The sequence below is a fragment of the Leptosomus discolor genome, chromosome 14 (assembly GCF_034619465.1).
Source record: "Leptosomus discolor isolate bLepDis1 chromosome 14, bLepDis1.hap2, whole genome shotgun sequence".
Taxonomy (NCBI): Eukaryota; Metazoa; Chordata; class Aves; order Leptosomiformes; family Leptosomidae; genus Leptosomus; species Leptosomus discolor.
In genome coordinates, this window is record NC_141404.1 from 6,019,272 (window position 1) to 6,045,083 (window position 25,812).

General features: G+C 43.8%; 1 protein-coding gene across 1 annotated transcript in view; it reads left to right on the forward strand.

Annotated features, from left to right (window-relative positions):
- MAD1L1 (mitotic arrest deficient 1 like 1) overlaps window positions 1-25,812 on the forward strand; it is a 372,012-nt gene that overhangs the window by 219,843 nt on the left and 126,357 nt on the right. Inside the window, exon 15 of the mRNA XM_086473014.1 lies at window positions 25,381-25,588. Within this exon, the coding sequence (XP_086329140.1) occupies window positions 25,381-25,588 (208 nt within the window). The remainder of the gene's footprint in view (window positions 1-25,380; window positions 25,589-25,812) is intronic.

Consider the following 25,812-nt stretch of genomic DNA (forward strand, 5'->3'; position numbering starts at 1 on the left):
AGGTAAGGGTTGTAATGATGTTAAAATATATGTGAGGAAATGGAGAGATGCCGTGAGCTGAGCCACTGATGGAGATGGCAGTGTGCATCAGAGGAACATGTTTTCTTTGCGTGACCTCTGTCAGGGGATTCAAGTGTGTGAGTTGTTGATGTGTTACCTTACATATGCCAGAACCCCTCCCTTTGATCAGACCAACCTACCACCTATTTGACGCCTGGAGGCAGAGATCTACATAAAGAAAACGTGGTTCCCCTAAAGAATTTTATCAGGTAGTAGAAGGGAAAATTGATGTGCCTCTGTCACTCAAACGCATGGCATTGAGCAATTCAATCTGCAGGCCAGGCTTGCTAGGGGTCAGAGCTCGTGATGCTCCTGGGGAGACTCGGGTGTCAGTGGGGAGAAGTAACACCTCGACATCAGAGCACCTCTGCCAGCACACCCTGAACGCAGTCAGATCATGACACGGTCTCTTCCCAGTATAAGTTTCCAAGTTTCCCTCAATTACCATTTGCTGTTGTTTGATAAGACTCTAGAGAGACATCGATCCAGACAAGTCAGGAAAAAGGAATTGTTTTTGACAGCTTTCCTACCTAGACAGGTAACAGTAGAATGGAAAACGATGCTTAATTTAGGTAGAAGGGCTGTTCTCTTTAAATGAGGATAGACAGTCAGGATGGCAGGATAAGTGAAATGCTGTGGAATGAGCATCTTTGTATCTTTTTTTGAAAATCAGTAGTGTCACATGAGCAGTTCTGTGTGTACGAAGGAGCGGCGGTGTCTGTGAAGCCCAGTTGTGTTAAGTACAGATGGGAGGGTTCCCAGGTGATCCGTCACATCTGCGTTTACCCCAGCACGGGGTTCGGCTCCGTCAGGAACACTGCTGCTTCCCCTGCTCGGCAGTTAAACCCCATGTATCTTAAATAATACACAGAAGCTGTGCCTGTTCTTTGCATTTTTTGGCAGGACATTTAAAATGAAATAAAAAGTCCCTGAAAACTATTGTGTGTGTTGGACATAACATAAGATGTTCAGTCAAGATTGTGACCTTTCAGAACAAAGACGCTGGTTTTGAAAAGGGGGTTCATTGTGCTTCTGGCTCTAGTAAGATGAAAAACTTGAAAAGCCAGTAACACGAAGGCTGTGCAGCAAGGATGAGCTCCACAGAGACCTCATGTATTTTTGGTTGTCTTCCAGTGGATTCATCCTTTCTCTTTGTGCAATACTACCACAGTTGCAATCAGTAGTAAATACGGAAATTTTCTCATTTTGTGAGTAGGGGGATGTGAAAAGCTGTTGGCAGCTGTTAGCAGGGCAGTCGCAGCTGTGGAACTGCTTTCCCTCTAGGTCCATCACAGCTAGAGTTGCTGACCTTAAGGTTATTTACCTAGGAGTCAAGGCTTGCTCGCAGGTTAATGTGTTCAGTGTGCAAGGAAAAGCATGATTAGATACATGTGAGCGCTTACTATTAGTATTGTCATGGTGGAGCAGCCTGAACATTTAAATACAACAGGGAATTTAATTTTTTATATATATATATGTTTGCAGACAATTATTAGAATGCATGCAGTTGTATTTGTATGTAGAAGTGACTTGATATAGATGGGTGTAAAACAGGGAATGTCACCTAGATTGTTTCAACAAATCCAACTGGAGCGTGGTCAGAGGGATGGTAAAGGCGGCTGAACAGAGAGGGAAATAACTGCTCAGGAGGGAGATCAGATGGAGGGTGTGGACTGGGGGTTCTTCCCTGGACATGCTGCAACTGCAGCAGTTGTCAGACTGTTCCCTTCAGGTTCACAGAAGTTGAAATGAAGGAGATGGCAATACTGTAGACATTTGTTAGGGTCCTCTTCAGGTGGAGGGTGGGAAGGAATAGTGATTGTATAACACATTAAATGGTTTCCCTGGTGCTTCCAAGTGGCTGTGCTATGGTGGCACGTAGACATGAACTTCTAGATCCGAGTAATTTGGGGATTGAATGTACCATGTCTTTTGGCCTCGCTGCTTTCCCAGGGTCTCTGGTACCTTCCGAGTACGACGCTGCTGTTGACACTAACCACTTAGAAGACAGATCTGCGTCTGCACCTGGAGATTTTTGTGTGATCCGTTCTCCCAAGCATCCTAGAAAAAAAAAAAGTACTGGACGTACTGCAAAACAGACCCATCGGTCACTTCACAAGCACATTTCTCCTGAACCTACCCTTTCATGCCCCCCACCCCCATCTCAGCTCTTTGGCTACCCTGTTCAACTTAATGCTCTTTACTGATGTTGCATGCTTCCAGGGGATCAAAAAGATAGTCTGAGTCCTTTAGATATGTGTGAAAGAGATTATATCCTTCTACTGATTTACTCAATGATAGCTTGAAAACTTGTTATGGGGAAGGGCTGCTTCTGAAGTATTTATTTCTTTAGGCAGTCAGATCAAGATAGTGTTGGATTTGCTGCTAGATGCAGTTAACTGAAAGCCCTTCAGAATCCAGTAGGTTGCCCCATAGCCATTCCTCTTATTGTTTCAGTTTATCCATAAATCTCTCTTATTCTTGTAAATACTAAATGAAGAGATGACTCTCCCAATCTGAAAAGATTTCAGTGCTGCTTGAAGTCTCCTTGTACTGGCAGAAAAAAAACAATTGAGCTTTGAGCTTGAACTGAGAGACAGATAAGATCACCAGGAGATTTCCACAGCAAATGCAGAATATATTCTTCTGTAATGGATTCTTAGTGCTGTCTGGCAAGTAATTGAATTGCTTAGGTAGCAAGGAAGAGGGGACTGTGTTGCTTTTTCTGTTGTTTGTTTTTTTTCTAAAGCTCCCAAATTTTGTGAGGGTAGGAAGTGAAAGGTGATTACTCTGCATGACCCAGGATGTCTGTCAGACATAGGGAGAGCTAATTAAAATGTCACTATTTGTACATGAGGGTGATGAGGCAAAAAGGACTGATCGCTTCCTTGGTTTGAGGGACTTGTCTGTGTCTTTGCTTCTATGTACTCACTGTGAAATCTGCAAGTAATTCGTACTCTGGGGGTAGGAATGAGGCCAGTGGGTAAATCTTGCCTCTTTCTCTCTCTGGAGTAAAGCAGAAAATAAATTTAATCCGTTCTTACTATACTGCAATTACTAGGGCAGTCTGACTCCAGCTGGGCAGTAGCAAGGATGCTGTTTCCTGCTGTCCCATCGTAGTCAACACTGCTCTGCTCTGCGTCGCCAGACCAAGTGCTAGGAGAGGTTAGCACTGGCTCGTCTGGGAGCTTTCCACAGCTTATCTGTTTCAGTGCATAGCATGTGAGAGGACAGAAGCAAAGCAGCGTCCTCCTCTTTCACATCCTTTTGTTTCAAAGTACGTAGTATGTCCTGGTAAGCCAAGGGAATGACAGAGAGAGATAATAACACACCCCTTGGTATATTCTTTGGAAAGACTCCGGTGGCAAAGAGGTGGTCCAAGCCATACAGCCTGCATCATTGAAAAACACTGAACAACAGCAAAAGAAAAAAAAAAAAAAAAAAAAAAAAGGATGATCATCAGGGAAATTACTATAATGGTAAGATAATTAGAACACAGAATGATTAACATTAGTCAGTGCGCTGCATTGGCAAGGACTATGCAAGTTGACAGAATAGGCCACTTCCATTTCAAACGTGTGGTTTTTCAGTATTTGGTTTAACACTTTCATGTGACTTTCATAAGAATTCACAACTGAAACAGGCATTGGCTTCTCATGTAACGGTGCATGGTACTTTTCCTCTCCTATGGCTACTAGAAGAACCTTCTTGTTTTCGCTTTTGTGTCTACTGATTACTGAAGGATAAAAGCCACTCTCACCATGGAGTCCCGCTGCATTATTTTGAATGATAGCCAGACATGAACTCCTGAAGTGTACTCTTCCTGTTGTGTCCGATGAAAGTGGACTTCCCTAAAAAAATAACCACCCAAATATCTCTGAAGTGTTTCAGAACATGGTTGTCTTCTTCTCAAGGAGAAAATGTAAGAATTCAGGACACCCAGTGCTGACGTTCTCTTCTAAAAAAGACTTTTATAAATGTCTAATACATCAAAAGCCCCTGCCTGTTCGTTATTGTTACCTTAACACTTGGAGATTGCCCCTGTCAGCCCTCCTCAGTGAGCCCCTAATAAAGTCCCTTTGATTTGCCAAGACTAAATTGGTGCAAGAAGCTAGATTTAGCACCATGTTTGATCACTGGTTTTGTAGCCTGATTGAGTTTGGAGCAAAACTCTGAATGCAGAATTGCCTCGGTGAAACCCTCATGGTCCCCCATCACTACCACTTGTGGCAGACCAGTGAACACTTGTTCTCCTTGACTGCCAGCCCCCCCACTTGCTCATGGGTCATTCAACATTTTGTCTCCCTCTGTTTTCACTGGTTGCTTCTGACGAGGCCTGTGACTTTTTTCCAGGATCTCCAGTGGCTTTCTCATCACCTTGCCATGCTGAGACATTGGCCGGTGGCTGTTGTCTGCCGTCTGTGTTGGGGCACTTGTGGTAGCACAAGCTCGGCTTTTCCCCCTGCAACTGCACGCTGCAGAGGTCAGGCGCGTCCTTCGTTACAGACAAAATCTGATGGTGCGTTGTGGCAGAAAAACCTCTGACCTCAGTATTGCTTTTTTTCTTCTTCCCCCTTTACTATGTAAATAAAAAAACGGTTTTTCCTTAAAGAATGAGAGAGCACACTGCCCAAATTCCCCTCTCTGCTCTGGTGCGCAGTGTGCGGGGACCCTCGGGTCATTGTAAGAAAGGGCCGTCGGAAAGTAATTGCAGTCACGCAGCTGTGCAGTGAATATGTAAAGAGTGTTTCGTGTGGTTTGTATTTTGTGGATTATTTTCTCTCTCCTTCTGACCCCACCTCAAATGAAATTCCTGCGCTTCATCCGTTCCTCTGGGTTGGGCAATCAGCAGATACGATCGAGGTCTGTAAGGAGGCAGTGGTCTGGCATACAAAGCAGTCGCATTAGGACTGAGGAGCCAGGACTGATGGGGAACAAGGCTGGTAACAGAAGACGGAAAAATATGGCAGAATAAGATTCATTAGGGATCAGATTCAATAACTGTAAAATGATGAGGAGTTTATGATCAAAGGCTTACTTCAAGCATTTTAATGACACAGTCATTTAATCTGTTTAAAGCAGATAGATAAGGAGTTAAGTGAAATCTACAGCAGTTGTCTTTCTGAGCTGTTTATGAACCTGTTACAGGCTACAGATCACTGTGAAAGGCACAGGATGGATGCTTGCTGTAGTAATTGAATAGTATATAATGGCCTACCAGTCTTTACAGTCTGATTTACATATGAGGTCAGTAAAACTTAATGCAAAGACTTGTGGTTTCTCTTAGAAGCGTGTGGCTCCTCAGCTGTTTTTCAATGTGTATGTTACGAGCAAGAGTACTGAATTGGGAAAAGGGCAGAATTCTTTTTAAAACCTTTCTGCGCCAGGCTATTTGATTCCCAGGGGGTGTATCTCCACTGGAAGTAGCATCAGTATAGGTTGTTCTAGTGACAGGATTCGGATGGGCTCCGACACTTGAACCACCGTGTCATCTACCGTAGGAATTACACATCTGGAAAAAAATGGTGGGGTCGAGGGGGCACGGAAGTTGTTTCTCATCTTTTCCTTCCACTGTTGGACTTGTGGCACCTCCTCTCCCTCCCTTGGTGACTCTCCTCAGTTAGTTAACTTCCTTCCATGTCTTGCCAAACACTTAAAAACTCTGTTTGGACAGTTGGATAGCTCTTTGCTGTGTGTGCTCATGGAGTGCAGTGTGCTCTCAAGCCCTCGTTCTCTCTCGCTTCTAGCCACCTGGCCACTGTGAGTTACTTGAAGCCAATTACAGCTGGAGTGCTGTGTGTGGCCGCAGACTGCACCTTTTTCTATTTCTCAAGTAGCTGTTCTCCCCTTCGAAACTCCTCTCCCAACACACACGCACACACACAGGCTTATAACGTAGCTAACAGCTTCCTACATCCCACCTACTCCTTCAATAAAGGAGTACTTTCATTAAACACTTAGTCTCTGTACACACACTTTTCACAGCTGTTGAGAAGCAAGCAGAGGGGGCTCTTTCTCTACTCACAGCTCGAGGCTTGTTGAGCTGCTGGAAGCAAAGTAGTCGCCACTGCTGCATTGTTTAAGGCCGTATTACAGCACTGGCTGTGCGTGATGCAGGCACGGTAGCAGAGTTGGTATCAAGCTGGTAGGAAACAGGGAGAATTTCCAGTGACTCTAGGCCATCTTGTTTTCTACTTGCACAGCAAGTTACTGTCCCGTGGCTTTATTGATTAGTTTTAAAATAGGAAAGTGATAAATGGAGATTTCAGGTGGTTCTGGGATGTAACTGCAATGGATGGAGATGTTTAAATCGACCCTGAAATATCTTCCCCTACCTTATGCTGGTGTTCTTGCTCATCCCAGGAGGGATCTACTGGCGTCTAGCAACAGTGTGGTCCCATGGAGGGGCCTTCTCAGCTCTCTTCACTTGCGCTTTGCACACGAACTGTCTCCATCCTCATATTCCAGCATCTCTCCCTTGTGCTAGCTCCCTTTCTGCTGTGATTTTTGGGATACCTGTCACAGCTGCTCAAAGGATTGTTCATGTTTGAGAGACTAGCTAAGGTTGAAGGCTGCAAATCCCTTGCAGCATGCCATGGCAGCTTTAGGTCTACTGTCTGTCTGCACATTCACATTTCCTGAGAAAGAATCGGAAAATATTTTGCTTGTTTGAAAATAAATAACATTTGTGTTCAAAATTTTAGCACTAACAGCCGTATCCGCTTCCCTGTTGCTCTTCTATGTCCCTGTGTTTTTTCAGTTACTGTTCTTTCCTGGGAGCTTAGTGACTGAGCACTTGAGAGCTCACTTGTAGGGAGTAATATATAAAAAACTGGATTTTAATCTTCCTTCTGCCTCCAAGTAGCTTGTTCTTTGAGGGTGCCTGTTGCACTCTATTTTCACATGACTCTTTCAGTGATGAGAATGATCTGGACTAGCAGCAGCTGCCCAGACAGGGGCTGGCAGTGCAGCACAGCGACCTACGCACAATAAGAGTAGTTTCCCACTTCCAACCTTGTGTCAGGGACACAGGAACATGTTGGTACTTTCCTGAAAGCAAAGGTTGGCTGGTTGCTGTGATACTCACTACACTGCGGTAGCACGCTGGCAAAACCCATCCCTCGCAGAAGCACAGATCACCAATAAGGCTGTCATAAGCAAAAAACCCAAGGCTCAGGCTCTCTTGTTCACTTAGTTATAAAAATTTGGTCAAGTAGGCTTATTTCTGGAAAAGTAAAGCCTCCTACATAAATGTTCATGAGGTGTGGGAGCAGGAGAGAAAGCTTAGCAGCAGCGAGAGGAAGATGGTGCCGCTGGGGGGGTGGTAACACTGAGAGGCTTGGGGATGGGGCCAGTTTTATCGACTGTGCAGGGGTCTGGCAGGCAATAAGGAAGGAGATGATACAAATCCCAGCTCTGCTGTGGGTATGACAGTGTGAGTAAGTGGCTTCTGTGGAATTTATGGGTAATTGCCCTGAAACTTGGTCCCTTGTGCTGCGAAGGGGATGCTCAGGACATTGGCCATAGCAGCCCCTGTTGACGCAGTGAGGTTTGGAGAACACAGTGGGAGGGGAACAATTCAATTTTGAAAGAAAAAGGTTTTGCAGTAGCAAATTTCCTTTGACCATCTATTACACTTGTCCAAATCTACCAGATTTGGTACATTGTCAGATTCTGATACGGTTAAGTTTGCCTGGACCTGAGCAGCTTTGGCCCTTCTTGGGCACAGCTGATTGATCTTTGCAGAAGTCGAGCCCCTGGGGCCATGTGCTCCTCCCAAGGAGGTTGCATGAACAGCCCAACCTGGTAACCCAATATTTGCTGACTATCTCTCCTGGCAAAGCAGTACTCCTGATTTCACTGGTTCTTTGCCTAGCAGTGCTTCATTTTGCACAGGAGACTATCTCATTTAACAGCTTTTGAGAGAGGCGAACACATTTGTGTGTGGTTTAACTTAATATACAGGCTGCAGAGCTGAAGTGAAGGCACTGATCAGTTCTTACAGTTGAGATAGCATTCAAAAAACAAATCAGTTTGCAGTTGGTAAGGATCCAGGCAGAATTCATAAAGTTGAATAGTATTCTCAAGTTCAACATGGACAAGCTCATTACTGATCCAGAGAAAGCAGGCATGTATTGAGGAATTAGGGTTGTTTGGGGTTTGTTCTTTTTAGTATAGAGGGGCAGCCATGTTATGGTCTCCTGTAGGCCTTTTTTAATTTGGATTAGAATTACTAGTGCTGGCAAGGAGGTAGTTGGGGGGAACCAAGTTTGAGCTTGGGCCAGTAGTTAGTGGGCCAGATTTATCTATTACAAAAGACCAGTTTGTAGCTGACTGCTGAAGCTTTCTCAGTGTGCCAGCTCATGATGTTCCAGGTGTTAGCCGAGGGCAGAACCGTAATTATTTATCCATCTGAACCCCTGCTTGACGGACATGAAGAACCACGATCATGATGTTGTTACCGTGACACGTCATGCTAGGACAGAACTCATCTGGGATGACAGGGGTAAATTGTGCTTGTTCAAGCTCTTCACTTCCCTGCTCCGTTTCCACTCTGCAATCCTTGAGGTGCCTCATTGTTTCCATAGGTGCTCAAAACTAGGTGGCAGATGCTGCCTTCAGAGGGCAACTGTAGAAGATTGAGGGGTGAGTGGCAGCAGGATGATAAATGGGAACATGAGGAATAGTTTGTTAAAGCTCTGGCTTTACTGAAGAGGAACATGCATGCAGAATGGTTATTTTACAAAGAAGGTGTACACATGGGGTCAAGAGGGATGTCTGCAGAGATGTGTTTGTATTTTGTGACTTCTTGAGCTTTCACATCTTGATCCGTCTTTGTTTCTCTCTTCATCATCACCCAGAGAAGCAGAAGTCCTTAAATTAACTTTACTTACTTCAAATCAGGATGGAGACTCCCTGATTTAAAGCCTAGTGACCAAGAAAGATGGCAGGTGATAAACCTGTTTCCATTTCCTGATTTTTTTTTCACCCTAATCACCAAATAACCCTTGTAGTTTTCCAGTGAGCTGGATTACATCTGTATGGATCAGCATGCGTGTGTTCAAGCTGTCATTATGACTGTGAAGATATTTCCTTTAGGGAAAAAAAGCACAATCTCGGTGGCTGTATCTTAAGTGTCATTCTGTTTTTCCATCACCTAAGGATTTGAGCAGCTCCGCCACTCTGAAATATTAAAATGAACATAGATTTGAAAGTATTTTTGTATTTAGAGGCATTGATTCTAATATGATTTCTCTACAAATTAAAACTCCCCTTGAAAAAGATTAAACTGTCAGTGATAACATCTAGGTTCTTGTTATGTCTAAGAGGAATAAATGCTGAAGTTACAGAATTGTCTGGAGGCTTAGAAAGTAAGAGGGGGAATTAACGATATGAGAGAGAATGGATGAAAGTATTGGATAACACTTTTTTTGAATTGGAGGAAGTGGAATGAGTTGAATTAAGAGGTTTATGGCCCAAAAGAATGCCCATTTAGTCTGATCTGCTATATAACATAAAAAATACAGTTTTAAGAGAAATCTCTACCCAGTGACTTGTGGTTGCTCCACGGCCTCTCTTTTAATAAGATATCAAATATTGATTTAAAGATACTAAGCAATAGACAATGTATTGGTTTCCCTGGTTAGCTATCCCTATTAAAAATATATATTATTTCCAGTTGACTGACTTCAGCATGAGCTATTGAGTTCTCACTATGCTTTTGTTTGCTAGATTAAAGAACTACTTAGTGTCAGATTTCCCCTGAAGACACTGATCAAATTGCTTCAGCCATCTCCATAGTAAATGAAATAGTTTGATTTCCATTCATTTCTCATTGTAAGACGTGTTTTTCAGACCATGAATCATTCATGGAAATCTTCTCACAACTTTCCTTAATTTTCAACAACCCTCTTATGCATGCACACCTCACCTGGATGCATTATCACTGTAGTGGTCTCATCAATGCTGCATTCAGAGACAATATTCTCTAGTCCTACTCATAGATACGTAAAGATTCTCGCTTTTCCTTTTTTTCCCCTCCCTGCAGCATTAAATTGGAAGTAACCCTTAGTTATTAACCATGGCCAAAAGCCCTCCTTGCTGACATTGTCTTCCAGAAAGTACCTGCTGTGTTGTATACCTGAGACTGTGTTCTGCGCTTCAGGTTGTCTCATGGTGCATTTGAATTCACGTGGAATGATTGTGCCCAGCACAATCAGATTTCTAAGCTATCTTTGTGGGCTTTGTTGTTTGCTACAATTCTGCCTGTGTTATCTGCATATTTTAGTGAGGATGTATGATTTTCTTACGTATCACAGAGAATGTGTGCTGCATGTGATTGGCCAAAGCAGCAATTCATATTGGAAGCAACTGGGAAATGTCACTATTAGTTCATCAGCTTTTGGGCCCTTTAAAAACTGCATCACACCAGTTTTAAAACAAAATGCGATTTTGATACCGAGGCAAATATTTTACAGAATTCCTATTCTGTTATGTCAACACAGTTATCTTAATTAACTAGACTTGAAATCTCTTCAAGTCTATTTGACAAGACCTGTTTTCCATGAAATTGTGTTACTTGCTTTTTCTGATCTTTTCTTCTAATGGAGTTATGTATCAGTCCTGTCTTGTGAGTTAAGGAGATTCAGTTTGCTACATTCTGGAAGCTTCATGAAAAGTGAACAAGGCAGCAGATAACCTGATCTGTATGAGGCTAGCTGGTTAATCTCATTTTTCGGTCTTCAGAGTCTATTCACCAGCCAGTGCTGTCTCATTCCAACTGCGGTAAACGCAAGATGTGCAGATCAATACTGCCAATGAGTGATTAGTAATTTGCAAACTTCAGTAAGTGAATTCATCTGATTTAAGGTTTTAAGTTGGAGAAGAAAGTAGAGAGGGAGTGATTGAGTGGGCTGAAATAACGGAAACGGATATTTCCTCTCAAGTGAAATGTAAGCATTGTTGAGCTCTGTTAAGCAAGACGATGGCAGAGATTTGTACTCCTTTCACAGTGATTACAGAAAATAGTTTTGTTTTTTTTTCTGAAATCACTAACATCAAATGTGCTTTTCACTTATCACCTCTTTTGATCTTTTTTTTTCCACTGTTGACCTACTGGAGGATAAAAATGTATGAGTTTATGCAAGTAGGATTTTTATCACTGTTCTTGAGGCCACTTTTTGCTGCTTCAGGCAGATGGATTCTGAGGTGCTTGTCTACTGTTCAGTATCAGTTTCAGGCAGAAGCTCCCTGGTTTCTGTCAGTACATCCCAGATGCATCAAAGACTATTTTGGGGTTCTGCCTGTGAAAGCAACTCTGAATAAAATGCCTTTAGCTCCCTCGGAGAACCTGTGTGCCGCTGACGATCACAGCTGGAGTAGCAGTAATTTTAAGGTATTAAAACTGCATTAAAAACAGAACAGTAACTGAAATATGAAAAATGTCCAGGTAATTGCTATGAAAGTCTAACGAAGGAAAAATGCATTCCTTCGCAGCAAATGTGATCTGACCCCTGAAAGTCAGTGTGACTGTGTGCATAAAGATGCTGTCTGAAAATCTGTAGTTAGCGAAGTATGGAAAGGCTGTCCTTCAGGTTTGCTCAAATAAAGTTGAAAAAAATGCTTTCTCAACTGCAGCTAGTCTGTGTTTGAGGTATGCAAGTGTTACCTAATTAAAACTTAATGGGAAACAAGTAACTACCACAGTGGTAGAGCGTGTTGCGATAGCTGTTGTGTAAGGCTGAACTGTCCTGTCCTCCATGGTTTGTTATATGAAGGCTGGAGAACTGGTTTCCCACAACACTAGCAAACTAGAATTTCTCCTCATTCACAATTTTCTTTCATAAAAATGTTGTGGTTCATGTTGACAATGAGGAAAGTGATGATAAAAATCAAAGCCTGAATTTTATACAGCAGGAAGTACTGTGTTTTGAACAAGGTTTTGTAGTGTTAGCAGTTTATAGGTTGACCTGACAGTCATAATTCTGGGAAATCTTGGCAGTAAAATTTGAAATCATTGCCCCTTCACATCTCTGTGCAAAATGTGCTTGTTGTTTTCCCTTCCATTAGCATGGTGAAGTAAAACTGGTGAAATAAAATCGAACAGGAGACAGGACAGTTGTATTTCAGACCATTAAGCCATGCACTGATGTCCAGACTGTTTTGTGTCTACCAAATATATTTCAAGATAGATTCAAATTGGTTTTGGCTCAACTTGGTAGCAGCCTAAGCTTGAATAAGGAATATGTGTTGTGGAAGATTAATTGATATAGGGCAGGTTTAGCATGTTGACAGAGTCATTTCGCTAATGGGCTGGTGATCCCAGTGTGACATTCTGAAACATTTTCACATCTCTCTGGCTCAAATTGCATTTAAGAAAAAATGGATGAATAGTAGTTGAAGGTTTGCAGGCAGCTAAGAAGTGTTTTCCCTCAGTGGAAGCCAAGAAAGTGGATTTAGGCAGCTTGTTGTGCTGATACAAGTCCCCCATGTGGACAGCCTCACGCAGCACGTGGGGTAGGAAACGGTGGGGGGATGTAGCTTGTGTCACCCACAGAAGTGCAGCATAAATCAAAAAACCTGCCCTTGTTCCAAAAATGTTTTTCTCTTTGTCATGGGAGTAGAAGGGTTTAAACTGAAACTTGTCTCTGTAGACAAGGCTCGGGTGGATCCCTTGTGCTGTCTGCACGGTGTGGGTGGCTGCTCCTCCTCTCCCCTCTGCTCCCTCTTACCCTGCCACGTTACAGCTCGAGATTCCTTTTCTCGGCTCAAGAATTTATTCCTATATGGAGACTTTCTGGGTCTCATCAGTACAATGGGTGAAGCAAAACCAAGTTACCAGCTCTTACTTTCTCAGGCCATATGTAACTAGTGAGGGGTATTGATTTAGTTTTGATGTGATGTAGTTTATAAATATGCATGAGGATTTAGGGTTATTTAACTGTGCTTTTTAATTCTCCTTGCATTGCTGACTCTTCTAGTTGAAAGTTTCTTTGTATGCACAGCAAGCTGCTCTGTGACAGCCCTACTCTCACTGCCTGGGACCTCTCTAACGTTTGTTAATCCCAAGTCTGTAGAAACTTTTAATGTTCATGGAATAAAAGGACACAAAGCGATGCCCTTCTGCATGGGGGCCAAGGGAGCAGAGCCCAACTGCCTGAGGAACTAGGTAAGGAAACTTGGGACCAAAAGGCAATCATTACCAGGTGGGAAGGAGGAAGGAGATGGAGAAGACCTTTTCCATGCTGCTGGAGAAGGGGAAAAGAGCTCTTTTCATCAGGGAACCTACAACTTGCTTAAATAAAGTAAGTAACCTGATCAAATGGTGAAAAGGGAGGGAAAATCAAACATTTGCCTGTTTGCCCTGAGGAGCTGGAAGCAAATGTACCCTCTGAATCGATATTTGGATGTTTTAGATACTCGGGTCTCTTACTTGAGAAAGAGCAGAGCAAACAAAAGAGGATTCTGCATATTCAACATGTCTAAGTGAAACTGTAGTGACTCTTTCTGGTGAATAATGTAGATAGCTACATGGATAATTAAGAAGGGTCTGTACGTATTTATACGTTTTTCTGAGATGTTGGAAGCTCCCTATTTGCTCTCTCACTTCTCCCTCTACCAAATCATCCCTTACTAGAGAAATTTCCTCCTGGTACATGGTTGGACGATGAGGTGGTGTTGGGGAAGATGAGCTCTTCCCAGGGGCAAGCTGTGTCAAGACAACACTACGTTGCTGAGAAGTGACTGCGACAAAAAGAATAAAGCTTGGCAATTCTTCTGCAGCTCTTCGTCCCCTCGGTGTGTTGCAGGGACATGTTTTGTTTTCCTCATTTTATCTTCGGCTTGGCGAAAGCAGGCGATAACCTCTCGCAGTGAGAGGCTGCAGTGGAGCTTGTTTAACCTGGAGCACGTTTGCTATAAAACCCACTCAGACGCTGCCCAGCTGCTCGAGGAGACTGTCAGAAATGAGTCCTCCAAACCATTTGCGTCTGTCACAGTTCCTATGTGATGTGAAAGGGAACTTGACTTGCTCTTTAAGTGGAACTGCTTCCAGCGCGAGGCAGGGAATCTGTTAATGACAGCGGGTTAGCTCTGCGATGTGGCCAAGGCTGAGGGTGCGCGTTCATTCACTGAAAGGCAGTGGAGCCGTTCAGGGTTTGCTTTGTTCCCTGCCAAGTCAGAGTTATACATGCAAGGACATATAATAGAACTTTCATATGCATTAAATTATAGGATTAAAATGACTTGGTGCACTTGAAGCCTTCAGGAAGTTTCAGCATTGATGTTAATGCTATCGTGGTTGACCTCAGCAACCAGCCTATGCAATGTCTGCTGTGCCAATACACGACATGATTGACAGCTCTTCTTGTCACTTACTATTCAGGCATGTATACACTCAGCTGAAGTTTGATGCGTCCTGCCATCAGATCTTGAAGGCAGTGGCTTTTACATAATTTTTAATTATTCATTTTTCATTTATATAAGATATTATCTAAAAAAAATACCCGTAGAGGTTTTGCTTTCTGCTAATCAGATATATTAAGTGGAAAAATCTCATTACATTGGAGTTTAACTTTCCTTTCTAAAGTCTTAAAAGAGGGACCTCTGTTGTCATACTTGACTCTGACTCTTCCCTTCCTGTGTGAATATGGAGGATCCCAGGCTAGCGCAGCCGATTTGTGCTGCTTTTCTCCTCTGGGATCTCCTCTTGAAATCCCATCTGAATTCATTCCAAAGTAGAGCTTTACCAGGAAATGCAGAGTTATGGAGGCATTAAAGTGAGATTTATAGAGCATTGTTAGGAGGGAAAGCTTTGAGCGGCTGAATATCTGGATTGGAGTAAATACTACAAAAAAACCTCACTTCAGGTATCTGCTGTCTTTCTGGTCTATTTGTACAGTATCTGTATGTGCATGGTGCACGCAGAATATGAAAACAGAACAGCAAAGTGGTAGTTAATTTTTTTTTTTTGAACTACGTGTACTTCTCTTGAAAAGCTAGGTTAGGTCTGATACTTCTCAACAGTATTCTTCACCAAAGTTACTTCATTTGTATGGGAACGTTGATAAAATGTTTTTTGAAATTCAGATCTGTGAGTGCCAGCATTTCTCACCATGAAGTTAAGTCTTATCTCTGGAAAAGAATTTTTATAACTCAAACTATAAGCTCTTTGGGGCTGTTTTCAGAACCTATGTGCTTTTTATTTTCAGTGTCTTTATCAGAGGTTTTTGAACCATCACAGATCTCTCCTCTGCATGCTACTAGAGTGTAAATAATAGCAACTTTTTGTGGACTTTGTTCTCTGGAAAGACAGGAATCCTTGACTTGAAAACACTAGTGTAGAAACCCTGGAATTCAAATCTCTAAGTGGTAACAAACCATCCTAGAGCAGGCTGTGATTTTCTTCCATTTCAGTAAAAGGAAGAGCAGTGATTGAAAAGGACAGTGAGCGTTTGAATGCATTTTTTCTTCCAGATTATCCCAAGTCCATGCCATTCCATGCCTTGCTCTCCTGACTCTTAACCTTCTTGTCACGTTTGTTTGCATCCCAGACCTCATCTGAATGCCTCACTCAATGCAAATTATAGTCTTGCATCCTCCAGGGGATAATGCATTTGAAAGTGGGCATAGAGAAAAGATCTCCTTTATAAAACTGTACCTGAAGGGCCTGAGCACCACTGGTGAGACATTTTATTTTATTACTCGCATTGCAGCAGTGCCCAAAATGTGTTACGTGTTGTACCAAAAGATATGGTCTGGTGTTAGAGCAGTGTGATTAGGGTGATTAGAGCTTTTTTGTCTGTGATACATCCTAACTCAAACTGCCTCTCTGTCTCATTGCTAATTTGCTGTAGATGCTGCGGTAAAAGAGGGCCATAGAGGGGAATATCAATGAGTACATGTAGTGTGGCAGATCAGCTCAGGAAGGAAAAGAAAAGGCCCTGTGGAAGTCTTTGTGGCAGGAGCAGCTGATCCAGGTGTTGGAGGTGGTGTTAGTGGTGGAGTGGGGAAAATAATGTGGGATTCCTTATGTCATTGCATGTGAGGGTAAGGATCTGAAATCTGTTGCACTAGTGGGAGCTATAGAAGAGTTACTGAGGATGAAGAGGCATAACTCTGTCTGGCACAGACTATCTTCACCTTCACTGTTGACTACCATGGGTGGTCAGGAGGGGGTAGAAGAAGGGTCGCCTGAATCAAGGTGTATGGACAAGAGGTCACATCACTGGGGCAAGGAGACAGATCTTCCTGTTTTGGGGAAGAAGTAGGAGGATTTGAACTATGGACTGACTAAAAGAAGGATGAAAAGGTTGCCCAAGTGAATTTCTGCTGCCAGGTTTCAGGGTTGTGCGTGCTGTAGATGTACACACAAAGATGATGGAGAGAGAAACGTAGGAAAGAAAGTAGGGAACAGCATGAGACCTGATGGGAGCAAGTGAGCCTTTGCCCAACATCCAGCACCTTCTGTTTTGTTATTTTTTTTCACCCCAACTGTTTCTGATTTTGAGTGTGCACATGCTGGCAGAGCTATGAGGAGCAGGTGGTGGTTGTTGCTTATTTGTCAGCTTGCTTTGTCTCATCTTTGCAATCCATTTTTGTTAATGTAGCTCCTGTTCCAAGGGCTTTAAAGATGCCTTGGTGTAGTTATCTGCTGTGACAGAGGGAGCTGGGGCTGGTGAGCATGCTACGCTTTGTGTACTGGGTACAGAGGGAATTCTTTGGGATGTGGTTTACTTTAGGTTTTACTCTAATCACTTTAACAAGCCTGAGCAAAGAAACAAAAAAGAACAAAACAAGAAACAGAATTTCCATTAAAATGGCATTTCCTGAGGTAGGATTAAGCTTTCTGAGACTGCCTTGTATCGGGTGCAGAAATGCCTCCTATATCCTTTTGTAGGAGAGAGTTGAGTAAACAGTTTTTGTTGTGGTTTGGTTTTTTTTTTTATTATTATTACTTTTTAAAGCTGTTAAAGTAAAAATAAAATAAAGGTAGACCAGGAGAAGCTGCTTCCCTGTATAGTCAGGCTGATTCTAGGTAATAACCTACTGCAACAAGAGCAATAGTTGTTGGGGACCATGTGCCTTTCAGGTGATAAATTCCAATTTTGCCTTCCCACTGTTTTTTTGTTCTCCTTCGAGAAAAATTTCCAACGAGTATTGGTGCAGGACTAACAGCAGACAATTCATGATGTAAATGCTATACCATTAACTGTAAGCTGAAGATAAATACATTCAAAGATGACTTCTAATGATTTGTGACTTTTCTGCTTTCGTAATTCAGTAAAAGCAACGGGGTATTTATTAGCTGTGTGCAAAGCCTGTCTGCGTGTGTGGCTGTCTACTCACAGATACCACATGTTTTCAGAAAAGCGAAACAATAATTCCAGAAACCTGAAGCCTTGGGAAAGGCGTGCATTTCTGTTGCAGCTTGAACTGTGTAAAGGACCCGCAGTCAGGAGGAGGCGCTGAATCCCAGGAATAAGCTTGCAGGTCTCCAAAAGCAGCATCAGCCCTTCTAGCAGTGCAAGCATCACAAACTTGGATTTTGCAAGAATTCAGTAGCTGGAGCCTGGCACAGCAAGAGACCAGACAGAGGCCTCGGGTAACATTTTGTTGCAAGACAAAGACAGTCGTGGGGCGGACAGAGTAAGGAACAACGCGTGATAGACCTGGACACTGGGGTTTACTTTAGAACGAATTATATCAGACATTTTACCCCATTTTGTTTTTTCACACGGTTGTTTGTTCGCTCCCCTGCCTCAGTGCTGCCTTCTCTAGGGCTCAGCATCCCTTCCCCGCAGGGAGATTGCTGCTGGGAAGGTTGGGCAGCAAGTCCTGTCTCCTCACAGTCACCAGTCACAGGTGTTACTGGCCAAGGCCTCTGGGCATCCCCTGGCCTCCATCCCGGTGCATCTCTCTGATCTCCAAGGTCTTCCTCACTTTCAGCATCTTTCCTCCAGCCAGGATCATCTTTGTCATCATCTTTGCATGCCCTCTACTTTCTGGGACTCTGTCCCCATTTGGGAACTCCTCGTTTCGGTACCACCTTTCTTTCTGGAATCCAAAGACCCTGGTTTTCCCCATCTAAATAGTCTAAATCATTGATCAGTTTCTGATCAGCCTCCTAAGCAGTGACTGACTTGTGTATCTCTGTCTTTGGGAGGATTCAGGCTGTGCCACTTTTGGTTTACTCCAGGTCTTACCAAAATTTACACCCAAGCTGTGCTTACGGTGAGCAAGCAGCATCTTCTGCTGGAGAGTTTGAAAGTTCAGTTTCAGACATTCACCGTGTGTATGTACGCAATTATCTGCCATGTGGTAGGGTTCACAATTTCAGCTGCTTTTTGCCTACAAGAAGTAGCAAATGGAAGCAAGAACATTCCCCCACTTGGATGCTTTTGAAACACTTCCCTTCCACCACCCCTGCAATTGATGCTTTACGTTTTGTATCTGTATTTAAGAAATTTTCCCATCTGTCTCCTACAGTCTCTGTTTTGGATGTTCTCCCAAGGTAACTACTGACCATTTATTTCTTTAAAGCTGATACAATCTTCTAAGTTCCTTAGATTGTTTCTGTTTAAGTTTCCCAGTATTGAATAATGCATCCCAGTCCGAAAACCTTGGAGATTTTTCTCTTTAAGAAGTCAGCATGGAAACAAATTCCTTAGCTAAGAAAGCAGCAGTGTGTGTTGCTTGTATTTGGGTGGCGCTCACTGTGTGTGAGAGTCGCACAAAGAAGAAATGGTCCTTTCCTTGAAGAGCTTCCAATCGTCAGCCTTTTCTCAGCAGGGGCAAGCACAATCTGTTGCATTGCAAGCAAGTAGCGATTAAACTCCGCTGCCCATATGCTCCTCCAGAATTTATTGTGCTGCTCAGAAATCACAATCTTTTAAGCTTGATAGACATCAAGACTGTGAAAAAATAAGGTACTTAGGTGCACGTCAGCCTCATCTATGGGTTTTGACGACTTTGCTTTCAAAAGCATTAGACAGGAGGAGCCTATGAGGATGTGAAGTCGGTTGCAAATCCTTGACGGTGCTTGCTGACATTGTATCCTGACAGTCATCGCCTCCTTGGGACGCATGAACTTCTTTAATTTCATTAGTGGTGTTAGGTAAACGTATTCACAACAGTTGAGACTATTCTCTTTGCTACCAGTTCTACCTTCTGATTAGAAATATCTGCAGTAGATGAACAGATCTTAAATGGAGTTGTTAAGCACTGAATGTTTCATCAAATGTAAAGTAGTCCACATGGTTTTAAGTACTTTATTCTTACCTATGGGCCTGTGAAAGCGAGTCGAGTAGAGAGAAAAGCTTTTATAGCTCCGGGAGAAAGACATCCCTGAATTGGGACTGTGCAGTTTTCAAACAACGAGGAGGAGAGATGCCAGAATAAGTTCAGCCCTTTTCAAGGTGCTGTCACTAGCAGCTTTCATTGTTCTTCTAAACAACTCCTCTTCTAAAGGAAAAGTTTCTGTTTTTCAGAGATTAAAGCAATCCTGTCTTCATTCATTGCTTCATCACTTGACTGATTCTTCCCTAATGGGGAGATTACTTAGGGAGTTTTTGAGCTATCATTTCAACATGTAGACCAACATACTGACTATTTGCCGATAATATAGTTTTAAAAAATGACACACAGCATCAGCACAATTATCTCCTCGGGGTGGGGTTTTTTTTTCAAGCTGGGAGATGGAAGTGGGAAGGAAAGGCAGCAGCGTTTGACTTGAGCTTGTACCTCTGTTCTGAATGGCAAATTGGCCCTGTTTAAAATTCGCTTTTCTGTAATCTTCTGTCAGAAAGTTTATTGATAGCCAGAGTCTTACTAAATAGTTCTGCCACGTCCCAGTGTGTGCTTAGAACATAGCGCATTAAGCCAATATTTGTGTGTTGCATCTGCGGTGGCTGTCTGACATAATGGCTGCGCGATCGGGACAGAAGTAATGGGATGGTTTTTCTCAGCGGTCTATGTGAGAGTTTCCCTTGTGCATACCCTGGGGCACGTATCTGGGAGGCTGAGGATAATGCATCAAAACAACATTATTGCACAAATTGTAGAACATATTAACATGTGGAGTAAACAAATCATCTCTGTAAAATGTCCGGTGCCCTTCTGAGAGCATGAAAATGGTTTTGCTGCCTTAAGCACCAAATCAGCTAGTTAGCATCTTGCTTTCCAGGAATGAATAATTCACTGTACTACTAAGTGTCAACCAGACTTGGTTGCAATCAATCAAGGTATTTATTGCTTTCTCCTAAACTGAAGCTCTGTGTACATTTTTCTGACAAATCTGAATTACTGGCTCAATGTTATTCTTTGAAAGAAGGATCAATGAACACCAGCAGTTCTCTCTAGTTCAAGTTATTTACTCTTCAGCATCTCTACAATTTCCAGTTTTTAAAGTATTAGGAAAAATAGGGGTAAAGAGGGGCTGCTGCTGAGAAACTAGCAGTAATGTATCATCTTCACTCTCTGACACACTGGCCATGATGCTGATGAGCAGAATGACCTACCAAGTTATCTACTGAAAGAATGTGGGACAGGGTGGCTTTCCAACAAAGGGACTGTCTGTAGGTCATGTATTGATTGCATCCCCCAATTGTCTCACATTTCTATATAAAGGCACCATGAGCTTAAGTGGATTTGGTCGATTCTCACATTCAGACCAAGTTTCCAGACCTGAAGCACATTTTTCTGGCTTCTTGCAGAACCCAGGGATACGTTAACATTTTTTTGCAAGATGCTTTTTAACTCTGTTAAGCAATTCCTCCTTGCATGTGTTGGTTCGACACAGAAGCAGCATCTGGAGCTGCTCCCGGGCATTTGCTCGGGGAGTCCCAGCTCCTGTTCAAAGAGCGTGGCCATCTCTTCTGTAGCATGCCTTTCAAATGCCACTGTTTGGTCGTCCTTATCAGCAGCCCTAGATTAGAAATGATTTTCTAAATGGGCGAATCTGTTTTAGGTCTTCTCTTCCAGCACTTGAAACATCTTTTTCCAGGCTTCTGTTACAGAGCTGAAAGGACAGACAGAATTCTGATCAGTAAGACTAATTTGTGGGAGGAAGAACAGTTGACAGAGAAAAACCAGCAATTTACGTTTTTCAGAGCTAAAGGGATTTCAGGAGAAGGAGGTTTGCCTTCTTCAGTCCCTGGTTTCTTACTAGCATTAGGGTTTCATTTCCTTCAAATGCTAGTGGGATTTTAATGCTGCTTTGCTGTCTGTTATATTTAGCAGTTTCCAGCTATGACTCTTCCTAGAGCCAACCAAAGTCACTCCCAACCTTCAGAAATTTGGAAAAACACTCCAAATGGTTGAAGTTGTGATACTATTTTGGCTGTCTGGTTTTAGATACACGTGTGTCTGATCCCTTTCATCAGAAATTGGCTCTGGTCTGCACCGTTCCCTGCAAAAGCTTCCTGCGTTTATTTGAAAGTCCGTAGGATGTCAGTAAATTTCCTGGAGACTTAAATAATGCTCTGCTTGGTGTGAGTGTGTAAGGCAGCAGTACGGGCTGGTGGTGAGGAGAGTCATCTCTGAAGATATGTTTTCTTTTCATTTCTGCCACGGTGCTGCTAAGAAGTCTCGAACTGGAGACTGCATCTTTCCATACCTCTGCTCCCCTCACATGCTGCGTCTTCAGGCTTTGTTGTCTGATTTGGGGGTTTTAGGTGGTAATTTCTTGCGGGGTTTGTACAGGACCTAGCATGCTGGGATCCCGGTCTCACTTGGTTTCTTTTAGGCATTCCTGTAATACAAACCAGCAGCACTAATATTTTAGCTGTAGGGAGAAATGTACTGGTTTGATGTGTGCTGTGTAGAATAAAGAGAAAGCTACTGCCCCTAGCCCAAAAATGTGAGTAGCATAACAAATATGTTAGTGATCTCCCAGAAATGTTAAATGAGATGGATTCTGCCACAGCCTTCATATCACAGTGGGTTTTTAAGAGATTTGCCTGCACCAGTGTAGCTTCAGAATGACATGCTCAGGAGTGCTGGTGAGCCCCGAAAATAAGGCTGAGTCCTAGTGCTGACTTTTAGAGCATGATTTTTCAAGGGGTGTGTTATAAACGAAGAGGATAAATGGGCTGAAAGAGCTATAAGAGCCAAAGCACTGCAGCTTCATGGCAGGGCTTTACAGAGAGGCCAGAGAGATGTTTTAAAAGAGTAAATAACCTGCAAAATAAGCAGACGAGCACAGCGTGGGTTAAAGCGGCCCCGACAGGAAGGCAGCGGCAGTCTCCAGGTTTGCGTGGCTTTCCTCCACACTGAGATCCTTCTGCTGTCTCGTACCTTTGCGTGAGCGTCTGCAGCGATGGTGCAGTATGAAAGCGCAGGCGATCTCTGCGCCGTGCGCTGGAGCCAGCGTGGTGGTGGCAGCCGGGGCGAGGAGGCGAGGTGATCTCTGCCTGACCTTGGCGCTGCAGCCAGCCAGGGAGATGGGGCCAGAGCTGCCCTTCACGGCTTGTCAGAGGTACCGCGGTACCGGGCTGCGCAGGGAAAAGCGGGCTCCACAGCTCTGATTTTTAGAGCACCCTGTGGTCAGCCAGCATAAACCCCAGTGCAAACTTTGGGGTTGAATCTCTTCCCTTGCAAGGCAAACAGGAGAGTGGGGAGTGCCCTGACCTGTCTGGAAGAGTCCTAAAACGCAAATAGCACGAGAAGGTAGACAGCTGGGTGAGGAAACGGGTTTGTAAATGCCAGTGTGTTGCTGGGGTGAATATATCTAATAAGTTGGTGTTACAGCTGTCTTCATGCTCCCTCTGTTCGACATTTCCAAGCTGCTGCGTGGGGTCCTGGTCCTTCAATTCTCTCCTAAGTTTTTCCTGGCTGAGGCTGTCTGTGGGATTATTTCTTCTCTTGGTCCTACTGGCCTGTCTGCAGGTCCAGGCTGTTTGTCTCAACCTCTCTGTTGAAATGGGGTCACGAAGCACTGTTGCAGTGGGGCTGCAGGACAGCGCTGCCTTCCCAGATGCTCCCGTAGGTCTCCCGAGCACCGCAAGGGTTGGGCGGTAGGAGAACGTGCATCACCTCCCCAGTACATGGCCGAGGCTGTGAAGACCACAAACTCTGACTGCAGGGAATCCATGCAGCTAGGAAGGGTACCCAAGATCTCTGTGCTTTAAGTTTCTCTAGTTCTCTGGAGTCAGCTCCCTGGGCCAGAGCAGCCCTTTGGGGGTTCCCATGTCCTCCTGTGTTAGGGGGTTCCTCCCAGCCCCTCTTTGCCTGGGATATACAGATACAGATATGATCTTCCTTTGTTTTTAACTTGTCCTTATGCTGTGAAATAGTGACCCTGACTTCCACCCAGATGGACAAATGTGGTTAAGCTAGTTTCTCACGAGGAGCGCCATATTGGTTGCTCAGAGTACGAGTGTGAGGAACGACCATACCCCCTCTATTTTTTGGTCTGGAAAACACAACAGTGAGAGCATCTGTTGATTTCCAGGTGTGTTGATGCTTTCCATGCCAGTGGCACGGGGATTCAAGGTTTCCAGTTGTGCAGTTTCAAAGGATATTTTCAGCAGTAGAGTCGAGAAGGCAGTAACCTTGTATTCACCAGCACATGGACCCCATGCTCATGACCAAAAGTGCTTTTGGAGTTCATTCCACATCTTCTCCCAGCTCTAAATTGTGCTTCCCGTTTGCCTGCATAACTGCCAGCCTCCTGCCAGCGTCAGCTTTGGCTGCTTCTCCTCCATGGTGGGCCTGGTATGGCCCTGGGAGCCAGCTGGCAGAGGGGGAGCCAGCCTTGGGGACCTCAGGGGAGACGTGAGCACCACAGTGCCTGTGCATTGCTGGCTGTGCTGCTGGACCCAGAGCCCAGCGCTGCTCCCGGGCACCTGCGTCTCTGCAGGTGAGCACACCTCTTCCAGCTGCCTTCTGCCCAGCTAACATCTAGAAAGTGAGGTTTTAAAGGAGAATTTCAGTATGGTTCCTGCAAGAGGGCACTTGAATAGCTGTGAGATGTAGCAAACATTGCATGTGAGCACAAAAAGTGCCCAGCTGGCCCTTACTGTGGTCTGTCCAGCCCAGAAGAGCATCTCCGACCACAGTGATGGAAGATCCTTGTTTGGGAGAGCCCACAAACTTGGCCATGCTTCCTGGCACTCTCCCAGCACCCAGAGATGCTGGAGGATGCACCCCTGCCTTCCGCTGGCAGAGTTCACTTACAGAGCTGTTGTCCATGAGTTTGTCAAACCCATTTTTGAACCAGTGCTGCATCTGCTGCCAGGCTCTGGGGCGGCGAGTTTCAGCAGGTCACTCTCTGCTGCGGGCAGAGTTGCTTTACAGTATGTGGATGGAGTATTTTCAATAAAAGATGTTTGGGAATGGGATCTTCTGGGGTATCTAACCAGCAACGACCAGCAATTCAGGATGAAGTTGCTTAGTCTCTGCTCTAGTTTGTGTGAAAAAACCCCACATAAAGTTCTAGCACGTCTTTAATGAAAATGAAATGATGAAATTGGGATAATACCTACCTCATGCTGCTCTTGAGGGTTAATTAATGTTTACAAAATCACTTTAGGTCCTGAGATTTAATTGAAGGAAAAATATTACCATATAAAATGCCTTTTTATGTAGGCGCTGCTATAGGGTTTCAGCTGGGCAGAGTGCCGTGGAAGCCAGCATTAGCACATGCTTTACTACTTTTATGGTTGTGAGGCTTCCTGTAGTTTATGTGAAAATTGTCTCTCTGAAATCACAAATGTAACATCAGTGTTTTCCTCTCACTTTGAAAGAATATTAATTTGCTATCTCAGGACTTGACTGGCTATTTAAACCGCTATAAATACAACTCACCTCTGAGAAAAAGTATAAAATGAAATATCTGTTCACTTGCTTGGGATGAGCGGATACAATTTGCTAATGACTCCACCATTGGAGTCGTATGGACATTGCTGGCTCATACGAGTAGTAAATTAGGCTAGTACTGAGTGTCCTGCTGTAGTTAAAGGGTGTATCTGTGTGTTCATTATAATCTCCTGCTATCAAGAGATTTAAAATACAGCTATGGAACTTAATTTCTGGAGTTAAATTTAACTGTGGAGGTGTCAGCCGGGGAGCAAGCTCTGTTGAGTGTTGGGGTGTTTTTTTGTGGGGGTTTGGGGTTTTTTTATGAAGGAGAGAGTAGCAAGAAAAGGAGAAGCAATACTGGGTATGGCTGACTTCAGCTGTTGGAATAAAACATTATCACTGCAGTAGCGTCCCTTTTTCTGCTGTAACATTTTTTGCTTCATACAGAGAGTGGTACAGGTTGGGTGGACTTGGAGGTTAGATCAAGTTACTCAATCTGCTTCTGTTGTTTCTGCCATGCAGGGTGACTATGACCCCAGCAGAACCAAAGTGCTTCATTTCAGCATGAACCCAGCAAGCTTGGCCAAGCAGCAGCGCAAGGAGGAGCAGCAGCAGCTCCAGGAGGAGTGTGAAAGGCTGAGGGAGCTGGTGAGGGTGCTCGAAGGAGGCGGCTCTATCCCTGGGAATCTGGAAGGAGTTGGGAGTTTTCAGCCACCACAAGAAATTGCAGGTAGGCTGCTGGCTTCTGGTCATGAAAATGCACTTATTCATCCGTACTGCCAAAGGAACTGACTGCAGAAGCAGATGGAGACATTGCAAACAGTGTGCTTGATGGAACCATTGTAAGGAAAATGAAAAAAGCTGGGTTGATGCAGGAGAGAGTGAATGTGTGGTGGCAATCCCGTGGCAGTTTGGTACAGAGGGTGGGTGGTAAGGATAAATAATAATACGTAT